Below are 18,564 nucleotides of genomic sequence, written 5' to 3' on the forward strand. Positions count from 1 at the left end.
CCCACCATGGCCACCAAACCACGGCCCCAGGTACCATGGCCACGGGTTCCTGAACACCTCCAGGCATGGGGACTCCACCACCTCCCTGGGCAGCCTCTGCCAGTCCCTGACCACTCTGGCAGCAAAGAATTTTTTCCTCCTCTCCAACCTCAGCCTCCCCTGGCTCAGTTTCAGGCCATTGCCTCTCCTTCTATCACCTGTGACCAAGGAGAAGAGACTAATTCCCAGCTCACTGCAGCCTCCTTTCAGGGAGCTGTAGAGAGCAATGAGGTCTCCCTCAGCCTCCTCTTCTCCAGCCTGAACACCCCTAGGTCCCTCAGCTGCTCCTCCCCAGCCCTGCTCTCTAGGACACTCTCCAGGATCCTGCAGGGTGGCACCCAGAGACCTGCAGCCTGCTGGCAAGCTGAGCCACATGTTGTGGCAGCCAGAAGCATCAGGAGGATCTGGTTCACTGGGACCCCACCCAGGACCCTCACACCAGCTCCTGCTGTCACCTCAGCACATCCTCCAGACACCCTTCAGGGGTCCCAGGCTGCTGCTGTGCCCCTGAGCTGCTGAGCCTGGGAGGGAAAGGATGGCAGCACCTCGTGGCACCGGGCACAGCAGCACAGGCACTGCACAGCCTAGGGAACAGGATTTGGGTCCCAGCACCTACCTCAGGCACTCTCCAGCAGGGGAGGAGGGAGCAGAGCTGGTCAAGCTGGCTGAGTCCATCTGTGCTCCAGCACCATTTGCCTGCCCAGGGCAGGATGAGGCCCCCGGACACAGCCTGGACACAGCTGGACCCTCAGGTGGTGAAGCCGAGCCAGGTCCTGCCGAACTGGGTGTGCTGGGGGCACTGGGGCCATGGCCACATCCTGCACAGCAGCAAGGCCAGACCCAGGCTGGGCATCCAGTGCCCTCCCATCCATATCCCCCGGGGGGATTAACACTGGAGGAGGTAAAACAGCCGAGGAAGTCCCCCCCTGGTGCCTATAAAACGCCCCCCACATACCCACACAAAGCCAGCACAGGGCTCCATTAGCAGCTTTGAGGTTAAAAACTTCCACCCAGGGGCTCAGGACAAATATTTACAACTCTTTACAAATGAACAAACCCAGAGCAAATGGAAACCAAACCTGTGGGAGGCAGAGAGTCACCAGGGGCCAAAGGCACAAGCAGGGGGGGGGCCCTGGGCACCCACAGCACAGCCCCTGGCACACCTGTGTGGTGTTGCCCCTTCCACACCCACCCCATGGGTGCTGTGCCACCCACCAGCCCCACAGCAAAGATAAGGCACCCCAATGCCACCCTGAGTGGTCCTGTGGGGAGAGAGGATTCCCCCCCAGCCCTCACCCCTCCACACCTCCAGTCCAGAGCCCTCCACAAAATTCCCTTCTCGGAGCCTGCTCCAGGCTGTCCTGGCTGCATCAGGAGGGGAGAAGCTGTGTGCCCCAGCAGGGTGGGGGGGTCTGTCAGGGTGACCCTGTCCTTCCCACTGCAGCATGGCCAGGGGGAGCCAGGGTGTCGTCCCCCCCCCCACTCCAAGGCTGCCTTTGTTGCTATTTGGAGAGCAGAGATAAATCCACAGCTCCCCCTCCATGCCCACAGAGGTCAGGCACCCAGCTGGTGATAAGATAAAAGCCTCAAAACACAGCAAAAATAGGACCCTGCCCTGGCCCCTGGCCCTGGCAGCTGTTGGGGGGTGGGGGGCAGGTGTGGTGGTCCTGCAGTGGGAGTCCCCCAGGACCTGGCTGGATGTGCCATGGAATTGTTTCATTTGGGAAAGCCCTTCAGGATCATGGAGAGCATCAGCCCAGCACCACCCCGGGCACACACTGCTTCAACACCTCCAGGGATGGAGACTCCACCACCTCCCTGGGCAGCCTGTGCCCACCCCTGACCATGGGGATAGGGGAAAAGGTGCTGGGGAGCTGCTAGGTTGGGGTCCCCCCGGTCCCCTCCATCACCCCCTGCCCACATCCGTGCTGGCATCCTGCATCCGTCTGTGCCTGCATCCTGCCTCGCCTCTGCCAGTGGCCCCGGCCCCAGATAACCCTGGGAGGCCATGGGGGGCTGGGGGCTGCCCCCAGGAGGATGAGAGTGGGGGTCAGGACGGTGCTGGTGCTGTGGCAGGGCTTTGGCAGCTGGATTTGGCCGCGGGAGGATGCGAGTTCACGGCGGCCGGGGCACGGGGGGGGATGGTGGTGGTGATGGTGTAGTCAGCTGGCTGTGAGGGACAGACAGACAGACAGCAGGCAGTGAGCCAGAGGGGCCTGGGGGTGAGCCCCAGGGGAAATTCTCCCCCCATAAAATACCTCCCAGCCTCTTACATGGCGTCGGAAGAGCCTCTGCAGGAGGCTGCGCTTGGGGGGCTCAGGCAGCTGCCTCCAGTCCAGGTCTGGGGAGCGAGTCCCGGCAGGTCCGAACACGTTGAGGTCCTTGAAGCACTCAGTCTCGATCATCTTGGGGGGGGGTGGCACCAGGGGGGTGAGCACAAGCCGGCCCAGCAGTGCTGCAGCAGGGTAGGACCACCCCTGGAGCTCCAGTGCCCCCCAGTACCTCGTTCTGCCAGGGGATGGAGACACTGCCGGTGGCAAACTTGGCATAGAAGTCGGTGTCGGTTTGGTCCAGGTTGACTCCCTTCACGGTGGAGAACTGCTCGATGTCCAGCACATCCTTGCAGTAAACTGCCCGGGGCTGAGGGGGCAGGGAGCTGTCAGGGCTGGCAAATGGAGATCAACCCCCCCTGCAATGCCCACCCCTGCCCAGCCCCTTATGCCTGGCACAAAGGAGGGTGCCATGATGCCAGTAAACTGCCTGGGGCTGAGGGGGGCAGGGAGCTGTCAGGGTTAGGAAACAGGGCTCCCATCCCCCGCAACGCCCACCCCTGCCCAGCCCCTTACATCTGGCACAAAGGAGGGTGTCATGATGCCAGCCTCCAGGCGTTTGAAGTTGATGGCGCTGAAGAAGGGATGCAGCTTCACCTCGGCGGCGCCGCCGGCCCCGCAGCCCAGCCGCTGCTGAGGGTCCTTGGCCAGCAGCTGGGGAAGGCAACCGGAGGTCACACACCGTGGCCACGCCGCTGGCAGGGGATGGAGCCCAGCGCAGCCCTCCCGGGGGGTGGCTCCTCGGCTCACCAGCTGGCAGAGGGCCCGAGCCTCCTGGCTGAACTTGTCCGAGTAGGACTCCTGCTCCTCCTGCACCCTCTTCTCCACCTCCTCGCGCTTCACCCGCTCCTTGCGGGCACGGAAGGGCGACTGCCCCTCGATCATTTCGTACACCAGGCAGCCCAGCCCCCACCAGTCGGGGCTGAAGGTGTAGCGCTCGTTGTTGATCACCTCTGGGGCTGCGAGGCACAGCCCCCCCGCAGCCCGTCAGCAGCTGGCCGCGCCCTGGCAGGGGCACCCCCCGGGCAGCCCGGCCGCTGCCAATTCCCCCTCCCCCCTTCTCTCTCACCCATGTAGCCAACGGTGCCCACGCGGCCACGGATGGTCTCACCCTCAGGGATCTTGATAGCCAGCCCCAGGTCAGAGATCCTGATGTGGCCTGGGGCAGGGAGGGAGTTGAGGGCATCGTGCCAGGGGAGGTGCCCTTGCCCGATGGGCAGCATCCCGGGGAAGGGTCACCCCCACATCCCCCCACGGCCTCCCCCAAACACAGCCAGAGAGCCTCCAGGAGGCACCAGAAGATCCACCCCCAAAGCCAGCAGCGTGGACAGTGCCAGGCCCAGCAGCCCCCTCCTCACCATCATCATCCAGGAGGATGTTCTCTGGCTTCAGGTCCCTGCGGAGACAGAGAGCGAGCTGAGCGCCGAGCGGCCCCGGCCTGGCCGCTGTGCCATCCCCACGCCCACGCCGTGCCCACCGGTAGACGATGCCCTCCTGGTGCAGGTGCTGGAGCCCGCAGCAGATCTCGGCGGCGTAGAAGGCCACACGCTCGTCCTCGAAGCCGGGGGTGCCCATGTTGTAGATGTGGAACTTGAGGTCCCCGCCGTTCATGATGGTCAGCACCAGGCACAGCGCATCCTTCGTCTCGTAGGCATATGCCAGGCTCACCTGCGTGCCCACCCTGCCCGTCAGCACCGGCCCTGGCACCCCCAGGGCTGCCTGCCCGCCCAGGAGAGCTCAGCACCCACCACGAAGCGGCTGTTGACCTTCTCCAGGATCTGCTTCTCGTTCAGCGCCATCGCCTCCCCCTTCCGCTTCTTGATCCGCTTCTTCTCCAGCTTCTTGCAGGCATACATCTTCCCCGTGGCCCTCACCTGGCAGGCACACACCTGGAGGGGGAGGGGATATGTGGAGGGGGTGGGAGGGGATATGTAAAGTGAGCCCCCCACCAGTCCCCCGTCCCCCCCTTCCTCCCCCCGCCATGGCCCTACCTCTCCGAAGCCGCCCTTGCCCAGGATCCGGTACTGCCGAAACGTGTCCTTGGTGACAGACTGCCTGAAACACACAGCCCTGGGTAGGATGCCCCCCAAAGCCCCTCCCACCCCCTCCCACATCCCCTTGGGCCTCCACCAAGACCCCCTAGGATCCCCCCACTCACCTCTCCAGATACTTCCACTGAAGGAAGCGGTCAAAGTACATACTGTCCCGGTAGGCAGAAAAGGGGTCCCCCCCCAGGTACTGGTGCAGGGAGCTGTGGGGGGCAGAGGGGATGGTTGGCATCACCTGCAGCCCTTCCTGATGCCCACCCACGGGCAGGGCACTCACCACAGACAGCTGCTGAAGAGGTCCTTGCAGGGGCCCTGCTGCAGGTCCTGCAGGCAGCAGCTGGCGTGGGGCTGGCCGACCTCAGGCAGGAATTCTGGGGACTGCCAAGGGGGAGTAGGGGGATGCAGACCCTGCCCTGGCTGCATCGCCCCCACATCCCACCCACGATCCCAGCTGGGTGCCACCGGGATGCCCAGAGAGTGAGGACACAGCTCTGTGGCCGGCAAGGGACCCCCAGCCACATCCCTGCTCCCACCCCATCCTTGCCCTTGGGGATGGAAGGGGGAGAAGCCCCTCGGGCCTCACCTCCTGCTTGAGGAACCGATGGATAATTTCCTCTCCCATCTCCTTCCGCTTCTCATCGGGGGACAGCTCATAGTCTGCCTGGGGTGCCCGGGGAGAGAGGGTGCTGAAGACACAGCTCTGCCCTGTGCTCCCCACTGGGACCCCCCCTCTGCCCCAGCCCCAGGGTGAGGGACTGTCTGCACCCATGCCACTGGCAGTGCCCGCACTGGAAGCTCACACTGCAAACCTGCCACAGGACCCAGCAGAAGTAAGGCCACCAGCCCCAGCCTGGGACAGCGCCCAGCACCCTGGGAGGATGTCCCCAGCAGAGCCACAGAACAGGTTGGGAGGGACCAGTTCCAGCCCCTGCCACGGGCAGGGACACCTCCCACCAGCACAGGTTGCTCAAGGCCTCACCCAGCCTGGCCTTGAACACCTCCAGGGAGGGGACATCCACAGCCTCCCTGGGCAACCTGTGCCAGTGTCTCCCCACCCTCGCTCTCAAGAATGTCTCCCTGATTTCTGGCGGCAATCTCCCCTCTCCCAGCTCAGCTCAGTTCCCCCTCCTTCCCGCACCGCACCCCCGGGGGTCGCTCACCACGGCGTCCAGGAAGCGGATGCAGCGCAGCAGCTCCGGCCGCGTCTCGCAGAACTGCCGGAAGAGCAGGCGGCCGATGGGCTGCTTCTGGCACAGGCTGCCGTAGTCCTGCTCTGCAAGGGAAGGGAAGGGGGATGTGCCACGGGACGTGCCAGGCACTGGCGAGCAGGGTGCCCCCCTCTCGGGCTGGTTCCGCCGGTGCCCAGAGCCCTCCCCGGCTCACCCAGCCCCTTGCGCAGCTCCTCGCACTGGCTGATGTGTGGGAACCGCAGGATCTCCCTCCACTTCTTGCTCCTGCCCTTCCTCTTGCCTCCACCTCCTGCAGCACGGGAACGAGGGAGAAGAGGTCACGTCGGCAGGGTGGGCATCGCTGTGATGGGAGGGAACAGGGTCCCTCTGCCCAGTCCTGCAGAGCCACCCGGTTCGGGGTTTCTGCCCATCCCATCACTGCTGCTCCCCAAAACCCACGGCTCAGGCACACACCTGCACGCTGACAGCACTGGGGCCGTGAGGGGGGAAACACATCCTCAGCCCTGGAGAGGGCTCTGACCCCTGAGGGGACCCTCATCCTGGACAGTCGAGGGGATCCCCACCCAGTCACAGCTCCCAGTCCCCCTCTGGAGCAGGAACAGGACCCCCTCGACATCGTGGGGCAGGTGCAGGCTTCCTCCCCAAAGCTGCAGTCCCACATTGCTCCATCCCATAAACATCTGGGGTCTCTACTGTCCACCAAGCCACTTGCCCAGTGCTGGGGGGGTGCAGCAGCCCAGCTTCTGCCTCCTCGGGAATGGGAACTCTTGGGGGATCAGGGAACAAGGGCGGGGACCCTCTGGGGATGAGGAGGGGGCAATGAGACGGTCCCTGGGCAGCAGCCGCTCCTCTCGGGCCGGCGGGCGGATGCTTGGCGCCTGAAGTCATCCCTGCAGGGACCTGACATCAGCGCGGCTCTGAGCTGGTGGCCGGCCAGCACCGCCCGCCGCCAGCCCCGGTGACGCCGATTCGAGCCCGCGGGACGCCACGGTGCTGGGCTCCGGCGCTTGGGCCGGGCAGAGCTTCCTGCCGTCACCGGGCTGCTTCCTCCGGCAGGAATTGCCCCGCGCCAGCCAGCGCAGCAGCCCCGGCGCCGAGGGGTTGTGGGTCCCCGGGCACCTTGGCTCTGGTGGCATAGGGTCCTGAGCACTTGGTGTCCAAAGAAGAGGATCAGCTACTTTCCTTGCCCGGGCTGGAGGACCCCTAAAGGGCTGGCAAAGTGGTGATGCCCTGGCAAGGACCCCCTGCCCACACCAGGAGCCATCCCACACGGGTAGCCCAGGCAGATTTGACCTCACAGGGATGCTCTGAGGCCATGGCTCCAGGGCCAACCTTGGCAGCATGATGCCCATGTAGTTCCCTGCTTCTTCCATGGAATCTGCAGGTACCAGTCCTCAGCACCCTGCACTCCCTGCCTTCCCCAGACCAGTCCCCAGTGCAGTATGCCAGGGGGAGTGGGTGAGGGCTCCATGGATGAAGCTGCACCAAAACCAGCAGCAACCAGAAAGCCTTTGGAGAGCAGCTTCGCCCCGACCACCTTTGTGGGGTAAAGCTCTGACGAGTCCAAAGCAAGGGGCCCTGCAGTGGAGGTGCAGGAGACAGAAGCAGCAGCTCAAGCTCAAACCGTGGAGCCCCCAAACATGCAACTCAGCCTGGTGCTGGCACCCAACAACCTCAAGTCAAAACGTGGCTGTGACACTGCCCGTGGCACAGGGGCTGCCAGTGCTGCCAAAAGCACCAGGGGTGCAGAGCCACCTGCCCAGGCCACCCTGAGGATGGAGAAACGTGGCCAGATGCAGTCACAGGCGGCAGTGGTGATGGCAGCTCCTGGGCACCGGGGCTGGACCTCGCCAAACCCCCCATACCTTCCAGTATGAGATCAGCCCACGACCCCTAAGCGTGGAGACCTCCCCCAGCCGTGGCCAGTGTGGGTCTCAGTGTCTCCAGTCCTTCCCCTGCCACTGGAGAGGGAAGTGACCACCCAGCTGGACCCAACCCTCATCCCACTTTGCTTCCCGGTCCTGTCTCGCTTGGCTTCCCTGCTTCCGGCACCTCACAGCCGTCACGCACCGGCATTAACCCATTTGGCACCCGCGGCGCAGAGCCCCCCCGAGCCTCCAAGGCCAAAGCCTCCTTCCCCAGCTGCAGCTCGGACCAGGTTCTGCCCCACATGGACCATCCTGCATCCCATGAGAGAGGAGCAGGGTCCAGCCCCGAGCAGGGAGCATTGGTGAGCTCTGATTCCAAGCTCCCAACGCCAAACCTCTCCCCGCTTGCGAGGGCACCGGCTCCAACCCATCCCTGTGGCATCTCCAGCGCTGGAAGGGACCACGAGGTGGGCAAAGAAACCTTTAGAGGAAGGATTTGCAAGCGAGCCACGGGGCTCAGCCCCACGCCTCGGCCGCAGAGCTGTGCCGGGCCGGTGGCTCCGTCGGTCACAGTGGTTTAGCGAAGGCTTTCCGAAGGAAACCAAAAGCAAACAAAGGCGCCCGCGCGCCCCGGGAGACCGTGCCAAGCCCTGCGCTTGGCAGGGTGGGGACACCCGCAGCCTTTTGCCCCCCAGACCTTGGCCTAGCTGCCAGCAGGGCTGCAAGTGGGGCGGTGGCAGCACCGGCACCACCCTGGCTCCGTTGGCACACCGGCAAGGCCATGTTTTTTCCTGGCACAGCCTACTTCTCTCGGGCCTGCACCGAGCCGCCCTGGCACCGGCAAAGTTTTGCTCCGTCCGTGCCAGACATGTCCTGTTGGCACGGACAGACAGACGGACAGGGCAGCTGTCGGCTGACCCACGTCCCAAGCGCAGGGCACTTGGGCACACGTGCTGCTGGGGAACTGGCACCTAAACCACTTTCTGAATTCTCTGTCCCAAGGCCCTGGGTCGGGGGTGGTGGTAGGACAGACAGACGGACGCGTCCCTCAGCACCAGGCACAGCACCGGGGCAGTCATCCCCTCCTGGGAGCTCTGAGATGCCAAGCAAGACAGTGCCAAGCAAGACGGTGCCAACCAGGACAGTGCCAAGCAGGATGAGCCCACCCGGCCACCGACCACCCCAGACGGAGGGGTCCCGGAGTGCCCGCGGCGGGGGGTGCCCCGCGTTAAGGGTGCCCCGTTGGGAGGGGGCTGCAGGAAGAGTGCGCCGGGAGAGGAGAGGGGTATGCAGCGTGGGAACGGGGACCGGGACGGGACGGGGATCGCGGTACCTTCGCGGGCCTTCAGCAGGACGGTGTTGGCCACGATGTTCTCCAGCTCCATGGCGGGCAGGGGAGGGGGGGTGCAGCGGACACCATCCCCGGCCCGGCCGCTCGGGGCGGTCCCGGCACCTCCCGCCGCCACCGGCCGCCTCCGGGGCTGCGTCACCGCCGTGACGTCACGGGCCGCCCCCTGCCGTCACGGGATTATGTAAGGGCAGCCCCGGGCAGCCCCCCGCCCCGCTTCGGGGGTACCCCCGTTCCCCGGGCTGGGGCTCCTCCAGCCCCGCTTGAGAGCCGGGCGGCAGCAGCTCCTTAAGCCCCTCCACGGGGTGGGGGCACCGATCTCCGGACCCCCAGCAGCAGCTTGCAACAGAGCAGCCCTTCCTCCTCCTCCTGGGACCCTCTTCCACCTCCTCAGTCCCCCCAGCCCAACACAGATGAGAGCCCTATCCCACCTGCACTGCAGAGCTGACCCCCAGGAACCAGACCCCCATCCCCACAGACCCCCATCACCACCCCAAACCACCCTGCTGCCCCTTCCTCCCTGCCCCCGCAGAGCAATGGGAGCAGCAGAACCACCCAACCCCAGAAGCTGTCTCCTCCCAGCAGAGATTGTCCCACCTCAGGAGCCTTGCTCTCCCAAACCCCTCTTGTTGGTTGTTCAAGCAGCAACTGGCAGCTCCTTGTTTCCACCTCTTCCACCACCCAGCTCACACTGTTCCACTCACACCTACACGGGGCACCCCAACGGGAAACCCACATTTTCTCCCCCAAAATGAGCAGGGAAAAGTGTTGGCCAGTAAGGAGAGACTCACCCCCCACTCATCACAGGTGCTTGCTCTCATGGCCAGCCCTGTTAGTGCTCACAAAGGCTCATCCTGCTCAGAGAAGAGGGACTTTGGGTGAGAAAACCCACTCGTGGGACCTCAACCCCCCAGCACAGGTGCTTCCCCTGAAGTGCCATTTTATGGGGAAATGAACCAAAGGAGGTTCCATGGGGACAGCCCACTTTGCTCCTCTCACCACGCTTGGCTCTGCTCACAGGAGGCTCCCACAGCTTGGCAGCCACCTACAGCCAACCCAAACCCAGCCACTGCCCCTGGAGATGGAGGTTCCTGCCCAGAACCATCACTTGAAAGCTCCAAATGGCATCAGGATGAGCTCAACATGGAGTATTCTCTCACTTGTGAGGAGGGGCTGCTGGAGAAGGAAGGGTTGCTGGGGCAGGAAGGGAAGGGGCTGCTGGGGCCCAGGGTGAGCCCAGCTGCAACTCATCAGCCCCTAATTAGTGAGCTCAGCCTGTAATAAGTGAGCTCAGGTGCAAAGGAGCAGCCACAGCTGGGCTGGGGGCAGCAGGGAGCCTGGCTGGGGCATTGAGTGTACCCAGGGGCACTTAATTCTGTAGGGAGGAATCTCTCCCACCCCATGGCAGAACCAAGGGTCCTGCTGCCCACTACTCAGCACCCACTGGGGACAGGAGATGGCACGAGGGTGGACACCCTGAGAGAGGACAGCCCACAGGTCCTGAACACAGGGAGAACCTTCGTTGTGGAGATGAAATATTTATTTACATGGCAAGGAAAAGTCTCACCCAGAGTCATGTGGGGAGGAAAAAGCAAAAGAACCCCAAGGAGGAGGAGATTTGCCTCCTGCACACCACTGCTGGTGCTCCCCGGTATGCCTGGCTGCCTCCCCAGCCAGCCTGGAGCCTTCAGGCCTCCTTCTCCACCAGGAGGAACCAAAGGCATGGCACAGCATGCCAGCCGTGATCTGTGCCCAGAAAACACACCCTGAAAATCCAGACCCCCCTCTTTCCACAGGGGATCACAGGGCAGCCCTGGCTGTGCCGCACAGGACAGGTCCAAGGGGCAGCAGGTTCAGTACTCGTCCAGGGTGTCTGCCCGGGGCACCGCCAGGCCACGCTCCTTCAGTGCCTGCACCTTCAGCTTCTCTGACTCCTGCTTGGCCTGCTGCTCCACACGCTGCTCCTCCAGGATCTCCTCGATGGAGACCTGCTGCAGAGGTGTGTCGCTCTCCTTCTCCAGGTCCTGCCAGACAAACAGCTCTGAGCGCCTGCCGACGGCCAGGACACGCAGCTCTGCTCATGGCACGCTCCGGGCACGGCTGTGCCCATGGGGCAGCCCAGGGACAGAGGTCACCTCTGCCATGCACAGATGGACACCCAGCTCCAGTGTCCACCTCACAAGTGCTGCTAGGTGTCATAGAATTGTCAGGGTTGGAAGGGACCTCAAGGCTCAGCCAGTTCCAGCCCCCTGCCATGGCCAGGGACACCTCACACCACAGCAGGTTGCTCACAGCCACATCCAGCCTGGCTGCAAACACCTCCAGGCAGGAGGCTTCCACCACCTCCCTGGGCAACCTGTGCCAGTCTCTCACCACCCTCATGGGGAAGAGCTTCTTCCTAACAACCAATCTGAATCTCCCCACTTCTAGTTTTGCTCCATCCCTCCCCAGTCCTATCACTCCCTGACACCCTCAAAAGTCCCTCCCCAGCTTTCTTGTAGCCCACTTCAGATGCTGGAAGGCTACAGTAAGGTCTCCTCAGAGCCTTCTCTTCTCCAGACTGAACAGTCACCACGAACCCCACCAGCTCCATCCTAGACCACAGCAGAGCAGCTGCCAGGCAGGAGGCAGGGTGCTGGCAGAGCACGGGCAGGGGGCAGGCAGGAGCTGCTTACTTACTATTTCCCCCAGCAGAACCACATTCTCTCCTCTCACAACAAAGATGCCCCGAGGGATGTCTCCATACTTCTTGCCCACGTGGATGCGCTCCACAGTCTGGTGCAGCACCAAGTTCGCTGCAGCAATCGAGAGGGAGAGAAGAGTCATCCACGTTTTGATGTGTTTTCGAGCTATGAAGAACAACTCAGCCTCCCAGCCAGGCAGAAAGCCCAAGACCCGCAGTGGCACAGCTGCTCTCACACCTCCTGGTGGCTCCTCTAAGCCCATCGCTAAAGCCCCACCCAACCCAAACTCCCTCTTTAGCCTTCAGCCACCCTTTGGGAAGGGAGCTGCCCGACGGGCACAGAAGCATCACCCCGCTCTTGTGAATGGGTGCAATGGGGCTCTCCTCTTCCTCCTCCTCCCTCCTGCTCATTGACACGGCTGGCACCGGAGTGCATCCGAAGCCCAGCCTAAAGCCTCCCGCAGCCCCCAGGGCAGCCGTACCGAACTGGTCGATGCTGCGCAGGTACCCAATGAGCGTCCGGCCGTCCCGCAGCAGGACCAGATGCTTCTCTGGGGGAGATAATAGAGAAGGATAAGGGAAGGGGGTCGGACACGAGTGGACATTAACAGCCCCCCCCCCCCCCGGACTACGAATACAGGGATGTGGGGTCTCCAGCACCGTGGAGAGGTGCGAGGACAGTACCCGAGGAGCCCCAGGCGGGACGGGTGCCCACGGTGGGGGCAGCATCCCTACGGAAAGAGGGGGTTTGCCCTCAGCGAGGAGCGATACCCGCGGGGAACAGGGGGTCCAGAACCCAAGGAAGCAGCACCCACGGGCAACTGGCGGTCCAGACCCCACCAGGGAGCAACACCCACAGGGAGGGGGGAGGGTCCAGGCCCCACCGGAGAGCAGCACCCACGGGGAACAGGAGGTACCCGCCGCCCCACGGAGCCCCGGGCAGGGCACTCACTGTCGATGTCCTGAATGAGGCTGGCCGTGCCAGGCATGTAGTTCATGGTGCCGCCGAACTGCCCCCAGCGGAAGCACCGCCATGCGCCGGTGCCGCCGGTGCTACCGCCCCGGAACCGCCCCGCAAGCGCCAGGAGGGGCCCACCCTGGCACCGCCCCTTTAAGCCGAGGCGGGAGGGGTTGCGCACGGGACTGCCGCCGATTGGTCAAGGCCGGCGGGACCCATCCCGCTGATTGGGCGGAGCGGCGGGCGGGGGCCACTGGTGGCGGGAAGGGGCGGGGCGGCGGGAAGGGGCGGGGCGGCGGCCATGGAGCCCCGGGGCCGTGCCGCCGAGCGGGGCCCGCCGTGGCCTCCCGAGTCCTCCCGCCTGCCGGCGGCGCAGGTAACGGCGGCAACGGCGGGAAGGTGGTGGGAGGGAGGAGGCTGTCCCGGTGCTGGGTCGCGGCGCCGAATCGCCGGGGCTGGAGCTCACCTGCTGCCCCTCCTGGGGACGGCCGGGCCGGGGTCGGGACCGAGGGTCGTTGCAGGCTGCCCACCGGGGCCGTCCAACGGAGGCAGGACGGGGCAAGTCTTTAGCCCTTCTCTCAGCCTCCGCTATGAATGGGAATTCTCTGTATTACAGACATGACCGGGACGGTTCCGCCACCCGGGCAGGGCACCGTCGGGAGGCGCGGGGGGGACGGAGCCGGCTGGACCGGCCAGCTCTGCGCGACCGGTGCCGGTTACCCCAAAATACACGGAGCCGAGTCGCAGGGATACCATACTGAGCCTGGTCTTTAGTCTCACCTCTCGCTTCCTAAAGTCCGGGCTGTTGATTTATCCGGCTTGTTTATCCGGCCGGTTCCGTTACCAATCCGCTTTCTTCATCCTCCTCTGCGCTCGGAGGGGCTCTCCAGAGGGTCTCTTTGCTTGCAAAAGCTGCTCTGCTGCCCTCCGCCCGGGGCTTTAACGGAATAAACCCAGGTGAAGCCGTGGCCGTGGGTCAGGTTTACCTTGCTCTGCAGCTCAAGGTGACGTTTCTGGGGCAGGTGTGTTAGCGGGGAGCTCGCCTGGGGAACGCCAGCGGCTTTGGCTGGTTTGGTGCTGCGGTGCCTGGGGAGGGCTGGGTGTCACTGCTGAGCCCCTGCTGGTGAAGCAGCCCTTCACCCACACACAGGCGCTGCTGCTGCCCTGGTGTGAGCGTGGGGCTGCCAGTCCCTGCCACATCCCCCCCAGCCTCCCAAGGCACGGCCGAAGGTGCCACACAAGCTGTGGCATTTGTAGGCAGACCCAGCAGTGGGAAGGAGCTGGCAGCACCAGGACAGAGCAAGGGAAAAGGCACCACGGGCGCCTCTGTGCCCCAGCCCTGTGACTTGCTCCTCCCAGAGCCGTTATCTGTGGAGTTTATTGCAGCAATAGCTTTTGTTTTTTGGGGGCTGTTGTGCAAATCCCACGTCAGGAGAAAGGCTTTGCCCTTTCCAAAGAGCTTTTCTGCTGTCCAGACATAACTGCTGTGTTCTAATCCCACGGGCTGTGCAGGTCTGATCCAGCTCTTTCATCAGCCCCAGCATGCAGGGGGGTACAATCTCCCCTCCATGAAACCCCTCCTGGGCTAAAATCTGCTTTGCCCAACGTTCTGTGAGCTCCTGAAATCCTGACTCCGAGCTGTGGGCTTACAGATGGAAGCTCAGGCTCACTATCCATTGGATGCAAAGGGTAAAGCCTTACAAGAGGTCTGGATGTGTCACTCAAAGCCCCAAGTTCCCAGGGCCACATCAGATCTGAGCAGCCCACTCCCCAGGCTCCAGAACTGGTGGATCTTAGACACTCACATCGGTGCTGCTTGCAGGCTGAAAGGAACCTTCCTGAAGTGTTCTACACCAAGGTGCTGGCTGTGAGGAGCTGGATGTGTGCTTCTGAGCTGTGCATGAAGCAGGGTTGGCTTTGGTGTATCACATCTCTTCCCAGACAGATCTCCCCTTGCACTTCCTCAGCACTGCGAGGGCAGCAGGGGCAGGGTGTGAGGGGGGCAGCAGGGGCAAGGTGTGAGGGGGGCAGCAGGGGCAGGGTGTGAGTGGGGCAGCAGGGGCAGGGTGTGAGGGGGGCAGCAGGGGCAGGGTGTGAGGGGGGCAGCAGGGGCAGGGTGTGAGGGGGGCAGAAGAGGCAGGGTGTGAGGGGGGCAGCAGGGGCAGGGTGTGAGGGGGGCAGCAGGGGCAGGGTGTGAGGGGGGCAGCAGGGGCAGGGTGTGAGTGGGGCAGCAGGAGCAAGGTGTGAGGGGGGGCAGCAGGGGCAGGGTGTGAGGGGGGGCAGCAGGGGCAAGGTGTGAGGGGGGCAGCAGGGGCAGGGTGTGAGGGGGGCAGCAGGGGCAGGGTGTGAGGGGGGCAGCAGGGGCAGGGTGTGAGTGGGGCAGCAGGAGCAAGGTGTGAGGGGGGCAGCAGGGGCAGGGTGTGAGGGGGGCAGCAGGGGCAAGGTGTGAGGGGGGCAGCAGGGGCAGGGTGTGAGGGGGGCAGCAGGGGCAAGGTGTGAGGGGGGCAGCAGGGGCAGGGTGTGAGGGGGGCAGCAGGGGCAAGGTGTGAGGGGGGCAGCAGGGGCAGGGTGTGAGGGGGGCAGCAGGGGCAAGGTGTGAGGGGGGCAGCAGGGGCAAGGTGTGAGGGGGGCAGCAGGGGCAGGGTGTGAGGGGGGCAGAAGAGGCAGGGTGTGAGGGGGGGCAGCAGGGGCAGGGTGTGAGGGGGGCAGCAGGGGCAAGGTGTGAGGGGGGCAGCAGGGGCAGGGTGTGAGGGGGGGCAGCAGGGGCAGGGTGTGAGGGGGGGCAGCAGGGGCAGGGTGTGAGGGGGGCAGCAGGGGCAAGGTGTGAGGGGGGCAGCAGGGGCAAGGTGTGAGGGGGGCAGCAGGGGCAGGGTGTGAGGGGGGCAGCAGGGACAGGGTGTGAGGGGGGCAGAAGAGGCAGGGTGTGAGGGGGGCAGCAGGGGCAGGGTGTGAGGGGGGCAGCTGTTGATGGCTAGCTGTGGAAAGTGACATTAGGAGCAGGGAAACCTGAAAGTGGGGCAGATCAACCTGGGGATGAAGGAGCCCCCAGTTCAACTCTGCAGGAAGGGTCAGCCCTCCTTGCCTGGCTGCTGCTGGGCTGGTTGGAGCCCCTCTGCCCCCCATCCGTGTCCCATCACCTGTCCTCTGCTCTTCCCTCCTGCCCAGGTGATGGATTCTCCCTATGCAAATGGAGCCTACACGCCCCCGTACCCAGCAGCTCCCAGTGCTGCCCCCCACTATGCCAGCCTGCCACAGCCACGGGGGTACTACTGCTCGGGCCCCCCCCAGCCCCCCTACCCCACGGAGTCCACGGGCATGTACCGGCCCCCGTCGCCTGCTCCCCCCTGGGGCTATGCCCCCCAGGACTGCCCCGCTGAACGGTCCTCTCTCCGCAGGCAGCAGGTCCCTGGCTACTCCCCACCTCAGGTAAGTGCTGCCTGAGCGCCCACCAGAGCCCTTCCCAGTCCAGATGTGGAGGCAGCTGCTGGGATTGGGATTCCTGGGGGCACACACATTTGTTTTCTGGGAGCAGAGCAGAGGGGAAGCCTGCAGTGCCTGCTCTGATGGATCTGTGGTGGCTGCTGTGCCTCCAGCAGCTCACCCTGCCTGGTTTCACTGTCAGAACTGGTGGTCACCCTGTTCTCCAGAGGCTTCTGGAGAGCAGGAGCCGGGCAGCAGGCCTGAGGCTGTGGCTGTTCCCAGGGCTGTCTGGGGGGAGGGGTGCTGGGAGGGACTCTGGGGATAACATCTGTTCCTCTCTCCTTGCAGACCCCAGGAATGCCCATCCCACAGTATCCATATGGAGAGAACAATGCAGGGATCACAGCCCAGGGGCCTCCACCACAGCCCAGACCCCCAGAGGACTCCTGGGCCCCCCCCACTGCCTATGGAGTGCAGCCACGTTATGGGTGGCACACAGCCCCGGGGCATGGGAACCCCTTTGTCTCTGAATCCCACTCACCCTGGGCTGCCAGTGGGGCTCCTGCCCACCCTCCTGCCTGGGACCCAAAGGTAAGTGCCCCTGCTGCAGTCAGACCTCCATAGCTTCCCTCAAATCCCTCCTCTGTCTCCTGGGAATGGCCTTTTCAGCAGGCACAGTCAGCTCAGGTAGGATCAAAGCAGCAGGTATCCAGCAAAGTCTCCTCTTTGCATACAGGAGCCCCAAATCCAGAAAGGTACCAGAGATACCAGACAGCCCAGGGCAGCTCTTGAGATGGGTCAGAACTTGTCTTGCTTGTCCAACTCCTCTCCCAAGCAGCAGAGTGAGGAATGCTCCAGCACAGTGTGGGACTAAGCTGCAGGTCACTTGGTAGACCTGAGGATTGCTCTACAGGTGCTGGTTTGGGGCTCAGGGAGTGTGTGAGGCAACAGCTGGAAGGAAATGAGGCATTTGGTAGGGTCTGTTCACCTCAGCTGTCCCTGGGTTTGATCAGGAGTCAAATGAGTCAGGGACCCTTGCAGAAAGCAGCCCATGGGGTGCCAGCCCACAGGGACATGCTGTGTTATGGCCTCCTGGTGTGTGACAGCCCAGAAAATGCTGCCCAGATGCCTGGGGAACGTCCTGCCTGACCCTGCCCTGCCCTCCCTGGCATGCAAGTCACAGGGTCCCTGCTGCCCCTTGAAGGCAGGAGGAGCTCAGACCCCTTGGCTCCAGGGGAGATGCACTGATGGATCTCTGTTTCCTCCTTCCAGCTGCAGGATTATGACAAACCTGAGCAAGGCACAAACCACCACAGCTACTACTCGGATGTCAACCAGCAGCTCTCTGGGACAATCAGTGACCAGAGGGCAGGCAGCAGCAAGCCAGCCCCCGGCAAGGCCAAGGTGCAGTACAGTGCCCAGCCCCAGCTGTACGAGGCGGCGCCTCGCAAGCCTGCGCCTGGCGGCAGGGAGCTTGGCTTCAGACCTGCCGAGCAGCCTTCCCCCCACGTCCAGCCAGAGATTCAGAGGATCCTCCAGGTCATGGGGGAGGCTGAACAGCTGGAGCAAGAGGTGGATGAGTTTGTAGGGAGAAAGACAGACAAAGCCTACCGGCTGCTGGAGGAGATGCTGACCAAGCTGCTGCTGGAGCTGGATTCCATCGAGACCGGCGGCCAGGACAGCGTTAGGCAGGCCAGGAAGGAGTCTGTCCACAGAGTCCAGGCCATACTGGAAAAACTGGAAAGAAAGGGACTGTGAAAGCACATCAGCCACGGCACACAGCCTGCTGGTGAGGTTCCAGAGGGCTTTAGCTCTGGTGAGCCTCAGCTCTTTTCTGCCTGCGCACTATTGGCAGTGGAACAGCAATAAGCCCCAAAGTTAAAGACAAAAACACCACAAAATGAAACAAACCCACCAAAGTAACCCCCCCCAGAAACCCAGCCCCACTCAAAAAAGCCCCAAACAACTTGGCAGTGGAGAAACAAAGAGGGGCCTGAAGCAGCAGACTGAGTTGTTTGTTTGTTCCAGGCTTTGGAAAAGCAGAGCCACCTGAGGTGCTGCAGCTGCAGAGGTTTCCCTGGGGGTCTGCATCCTCCTCAGCAGCAGGAAGAAAGTCCCTGTACAGAGTTCCCCAAACCAGCCTGTAGGTGCCTCCTGCAGCCACAGCAGTTCTCTGAGCAGCCCAAATGCTTGTCAGCTGTGGTCACCACAGCACCACCACACACAGCCACTCACTAAGGCTTTGGGCTCCTCCCTCACTGCCTTTGTGTGCAGCTTCCTCACCATCAAACCCTGCATTGTGCTGGGCTCGGGGCTGGTTTTGGTGCTGGGACCATGCTGGCAGCCCATCAGTGCAAGCAGCTGTCACCTTCTGCTGTTCCTCCTGTCATGAAGTCTGTGGACAAAGGAGCACAGCCTGGAGATCTCAGCTCTGCAGCTGGAAAGGAGAGGGAGATGCAGAGGGAACCCCCAAGCAGCTGGATGCTTGGAAAGGCTTCCCAGGGTACAAGCTTCACTTTTGTTTGTGATGTCCTCCCACAGGCTGCAGGGCTGTGCTGGTGGCACTGCAGAGGGAACAGCTCAACCTGCTGTTAACCTTCTGGTTCAGACATGCTTGGTGAGTCATTGCTGTGTCTGATGAGATAATAAACCCCAACGACTTTTAAGTGTAATTTTGTAA

General features: G+C 63.5%; 3 protein-coding genes across 6 annotated transcripts; 1 reads left to right on the forward strand and 2 right to left on the reverse strand.

The window, feature by feature from the left end:
- Positions 1 to 1,057: 1,057 nt before the first annotated feature.
- On the reverse strand, positions 1,058 to 8,948 carry LOC137450328 (G protein-coupled receptor kinase 5-like). Of its 3 annotated transcripts, none has more exons than XM_068156720.1 (16): positions 8,809 to 8,948; positions 5,801 to 5,896; positions 5,578 to 5,690; positions 5,001 to 5,078; positions 4,695 to 4,795; positions 4,528 to 4,620; positions 4,361 to 4,424; positions 4,136 to 4,258; positions 3,847 to 4,037; positions 3,728 to 3,765; positions 3,439 to 3,528; positions 3,120 to 3,328; positions 2,886 to 3,023; positions 2,542 to 2,679; positions 2,313 to 2,444; positions 1,058 to 2,209 (listed from the first exon to the last, which is right to left on the reverse strand). In XM_068156720.1, the coding sequence occupies exons 1-16, from the start codon at positions 8,858 to 8,860 to the stop codon at positions 2,090 to 2,092; spliced, it is 1,776 nt and encodes a 591-aa protein (XP_068012821.1). In that variant the 5' UTR covers positions 8,861 to 8,948; the 3' UTR covers positions 1,058 to 2,089. The 3 variants fall into 3 exon arrangements, with proteins under 3 accessions (XP_068012821.1, XP_068012820.1, XP_068012822.1); XM_068156719.1 differs by having other exon boundaries at positions 4,118 to 4,258; XM_068156721.1 differs by lacking the exons at positions 4,695 to 4,795; positions 5,001 to 5,078; positions 5,578 to 5,690; positions 5,801 to 5,896; positions 8,809 to 8,948 and having other exon boundaries at positions 4,118 to 4,258; positions 4,361 to 4,420; positions 4,528 to 4,541.
- Positions 8,949 to 10,328: 1,380 nt separating this feature from the next.
- On the reverse strand, positions 10,329 to 12,594 carry LSM1 (LSM1 homolog, mRNA degradation associated). Its single transcript, XM_068156188.1, has 4 exons — positions 12,459 to 12,594; positions 11,989 to 12,057; positions 11,503 to 11,618; positions 10,329 to 10,847 (listed from the first exon to the last, which is right to left on the reverse strand). Exons 1-4 carry the CDS (start codon positions 12,502 to 12,504, stop codon positions 10,677 to 10,679), a joined length of 402 nt encoding a protein of 133 aa, XP_068012289.1. The 5' UTR covers positions 12,505 to 12,594; the 3' UTR covers positions 10,329 to 10,676.
- Positions 12,595 to 12,750: 156 nt separating this feature from the next.
- On the forward strand, positions 12,751 to 18,564 carry BAG4 (BAG cochaperone 4). Of its 2 annotated transcripts, XM_068156726.1 has the most exons (4): positions 12,751 to 12,840; positions 15,630 to 15,890; positions 16,233 to 16,475; positions 17,157 to 18,564. In XM_068156726.1, exons 1-4 carry the CDS (start codon positions 12,766 to 12,768, stop codon positions 17,640 to 17,642), a joined length of 1,065 nt encoding a protein of 354 aa, XP_068012827.1. In that variant the 5' UTR covers positions 12,751 to 12,765; the 3' UTR covers positions 17,643 to 18,564. The 2 variants fall into 2 exon arrangements, with proteins under 2 accessions (XP_068012827.1, XP_068012826.1); XM_068156725.1 differs by lacking the exon at positions 12,751 to 12,840 and having other exon boundaries at positions 15,429 to 15,890.

This window comes from Melanerpes formicivorus, unplaced genomic scaffold (assembly GCF_026170545.1).
Source record: "Melanerpes formicivorus ecotype bairdi unplaced genomic scaffold, bMelFor1.0.p_v2 SCAF_34, whole genome shotgun sequence".
In the NCBI taxonomy this organism is placed as follows: Eukaryota; Metazoa; Chordata; class Aves; order Piciformes; family Picidae; genus Melanerpes; species Melanerpes formicivorus.

Coding starts and splice junctions, on each gene's coding strand:
- LOC137450328 (XM_068156719.1), bottom strand. CDS start 8,860: ATGGAGCTGGAGAACATCGTGGCCAACACCGTCCTGCTGAAGGCCCGC. Junction 3,529..3,727: donor CATCCTCCTGGATGATGATG/GTGAGGAGGGGG, acceptor TCCCTGCCCCAG/GCCACATCAGGATCTCTGAC. Junction 3,329..3,438: donor GGGCACCGTTGGCTACATGG/GTGAGAGAGAAG, acceptor TGTGCCTCGCAG/CCCCAGAGGTGATCAACAAC.
- BAG4 (XM_068156725.1), top strand. CDS start 15,498: ATGAAGGAGCCCCCAGTTCAACTCTGCAGGAAGGGTCAGCCCTCCTTG. Junction 15,891..16,232: donor CTGGCTACTCCCCACCTCAG/GTAAGTGCTGCC, acceptor CTCTCCTTGCAG/ACCCCAGGAATGCCCATCCC. Junction 16,476..17,156: donor CTCCTGCCTGGGACCCAAAG/GTAAGTGCCCCT, acceptor TCCTCCTTCCAG/CTGCAGGATTATGACAAACC.
- LSM1 (XM_068156188.1), bottom strand. CDS start 12,504: ATGAACTACATGCCTGGCACGGCCAGCCTCATTCAGGACATCGACA. Junction 12,058..12,458: donor CCTCATTCAGGACATCGACA/GTGAGTGCCCTG, acceptor TATCTCCCCCAG/AGAAGCATCTGGTCCTGCTG. Junction 11,619..11,988: donor GCGCAGCATCGACCAGTTCG/GTACGGCTGCCC, acceptor CGATTGCTGCAG/CGAACTTGGTGCTGCACCAG.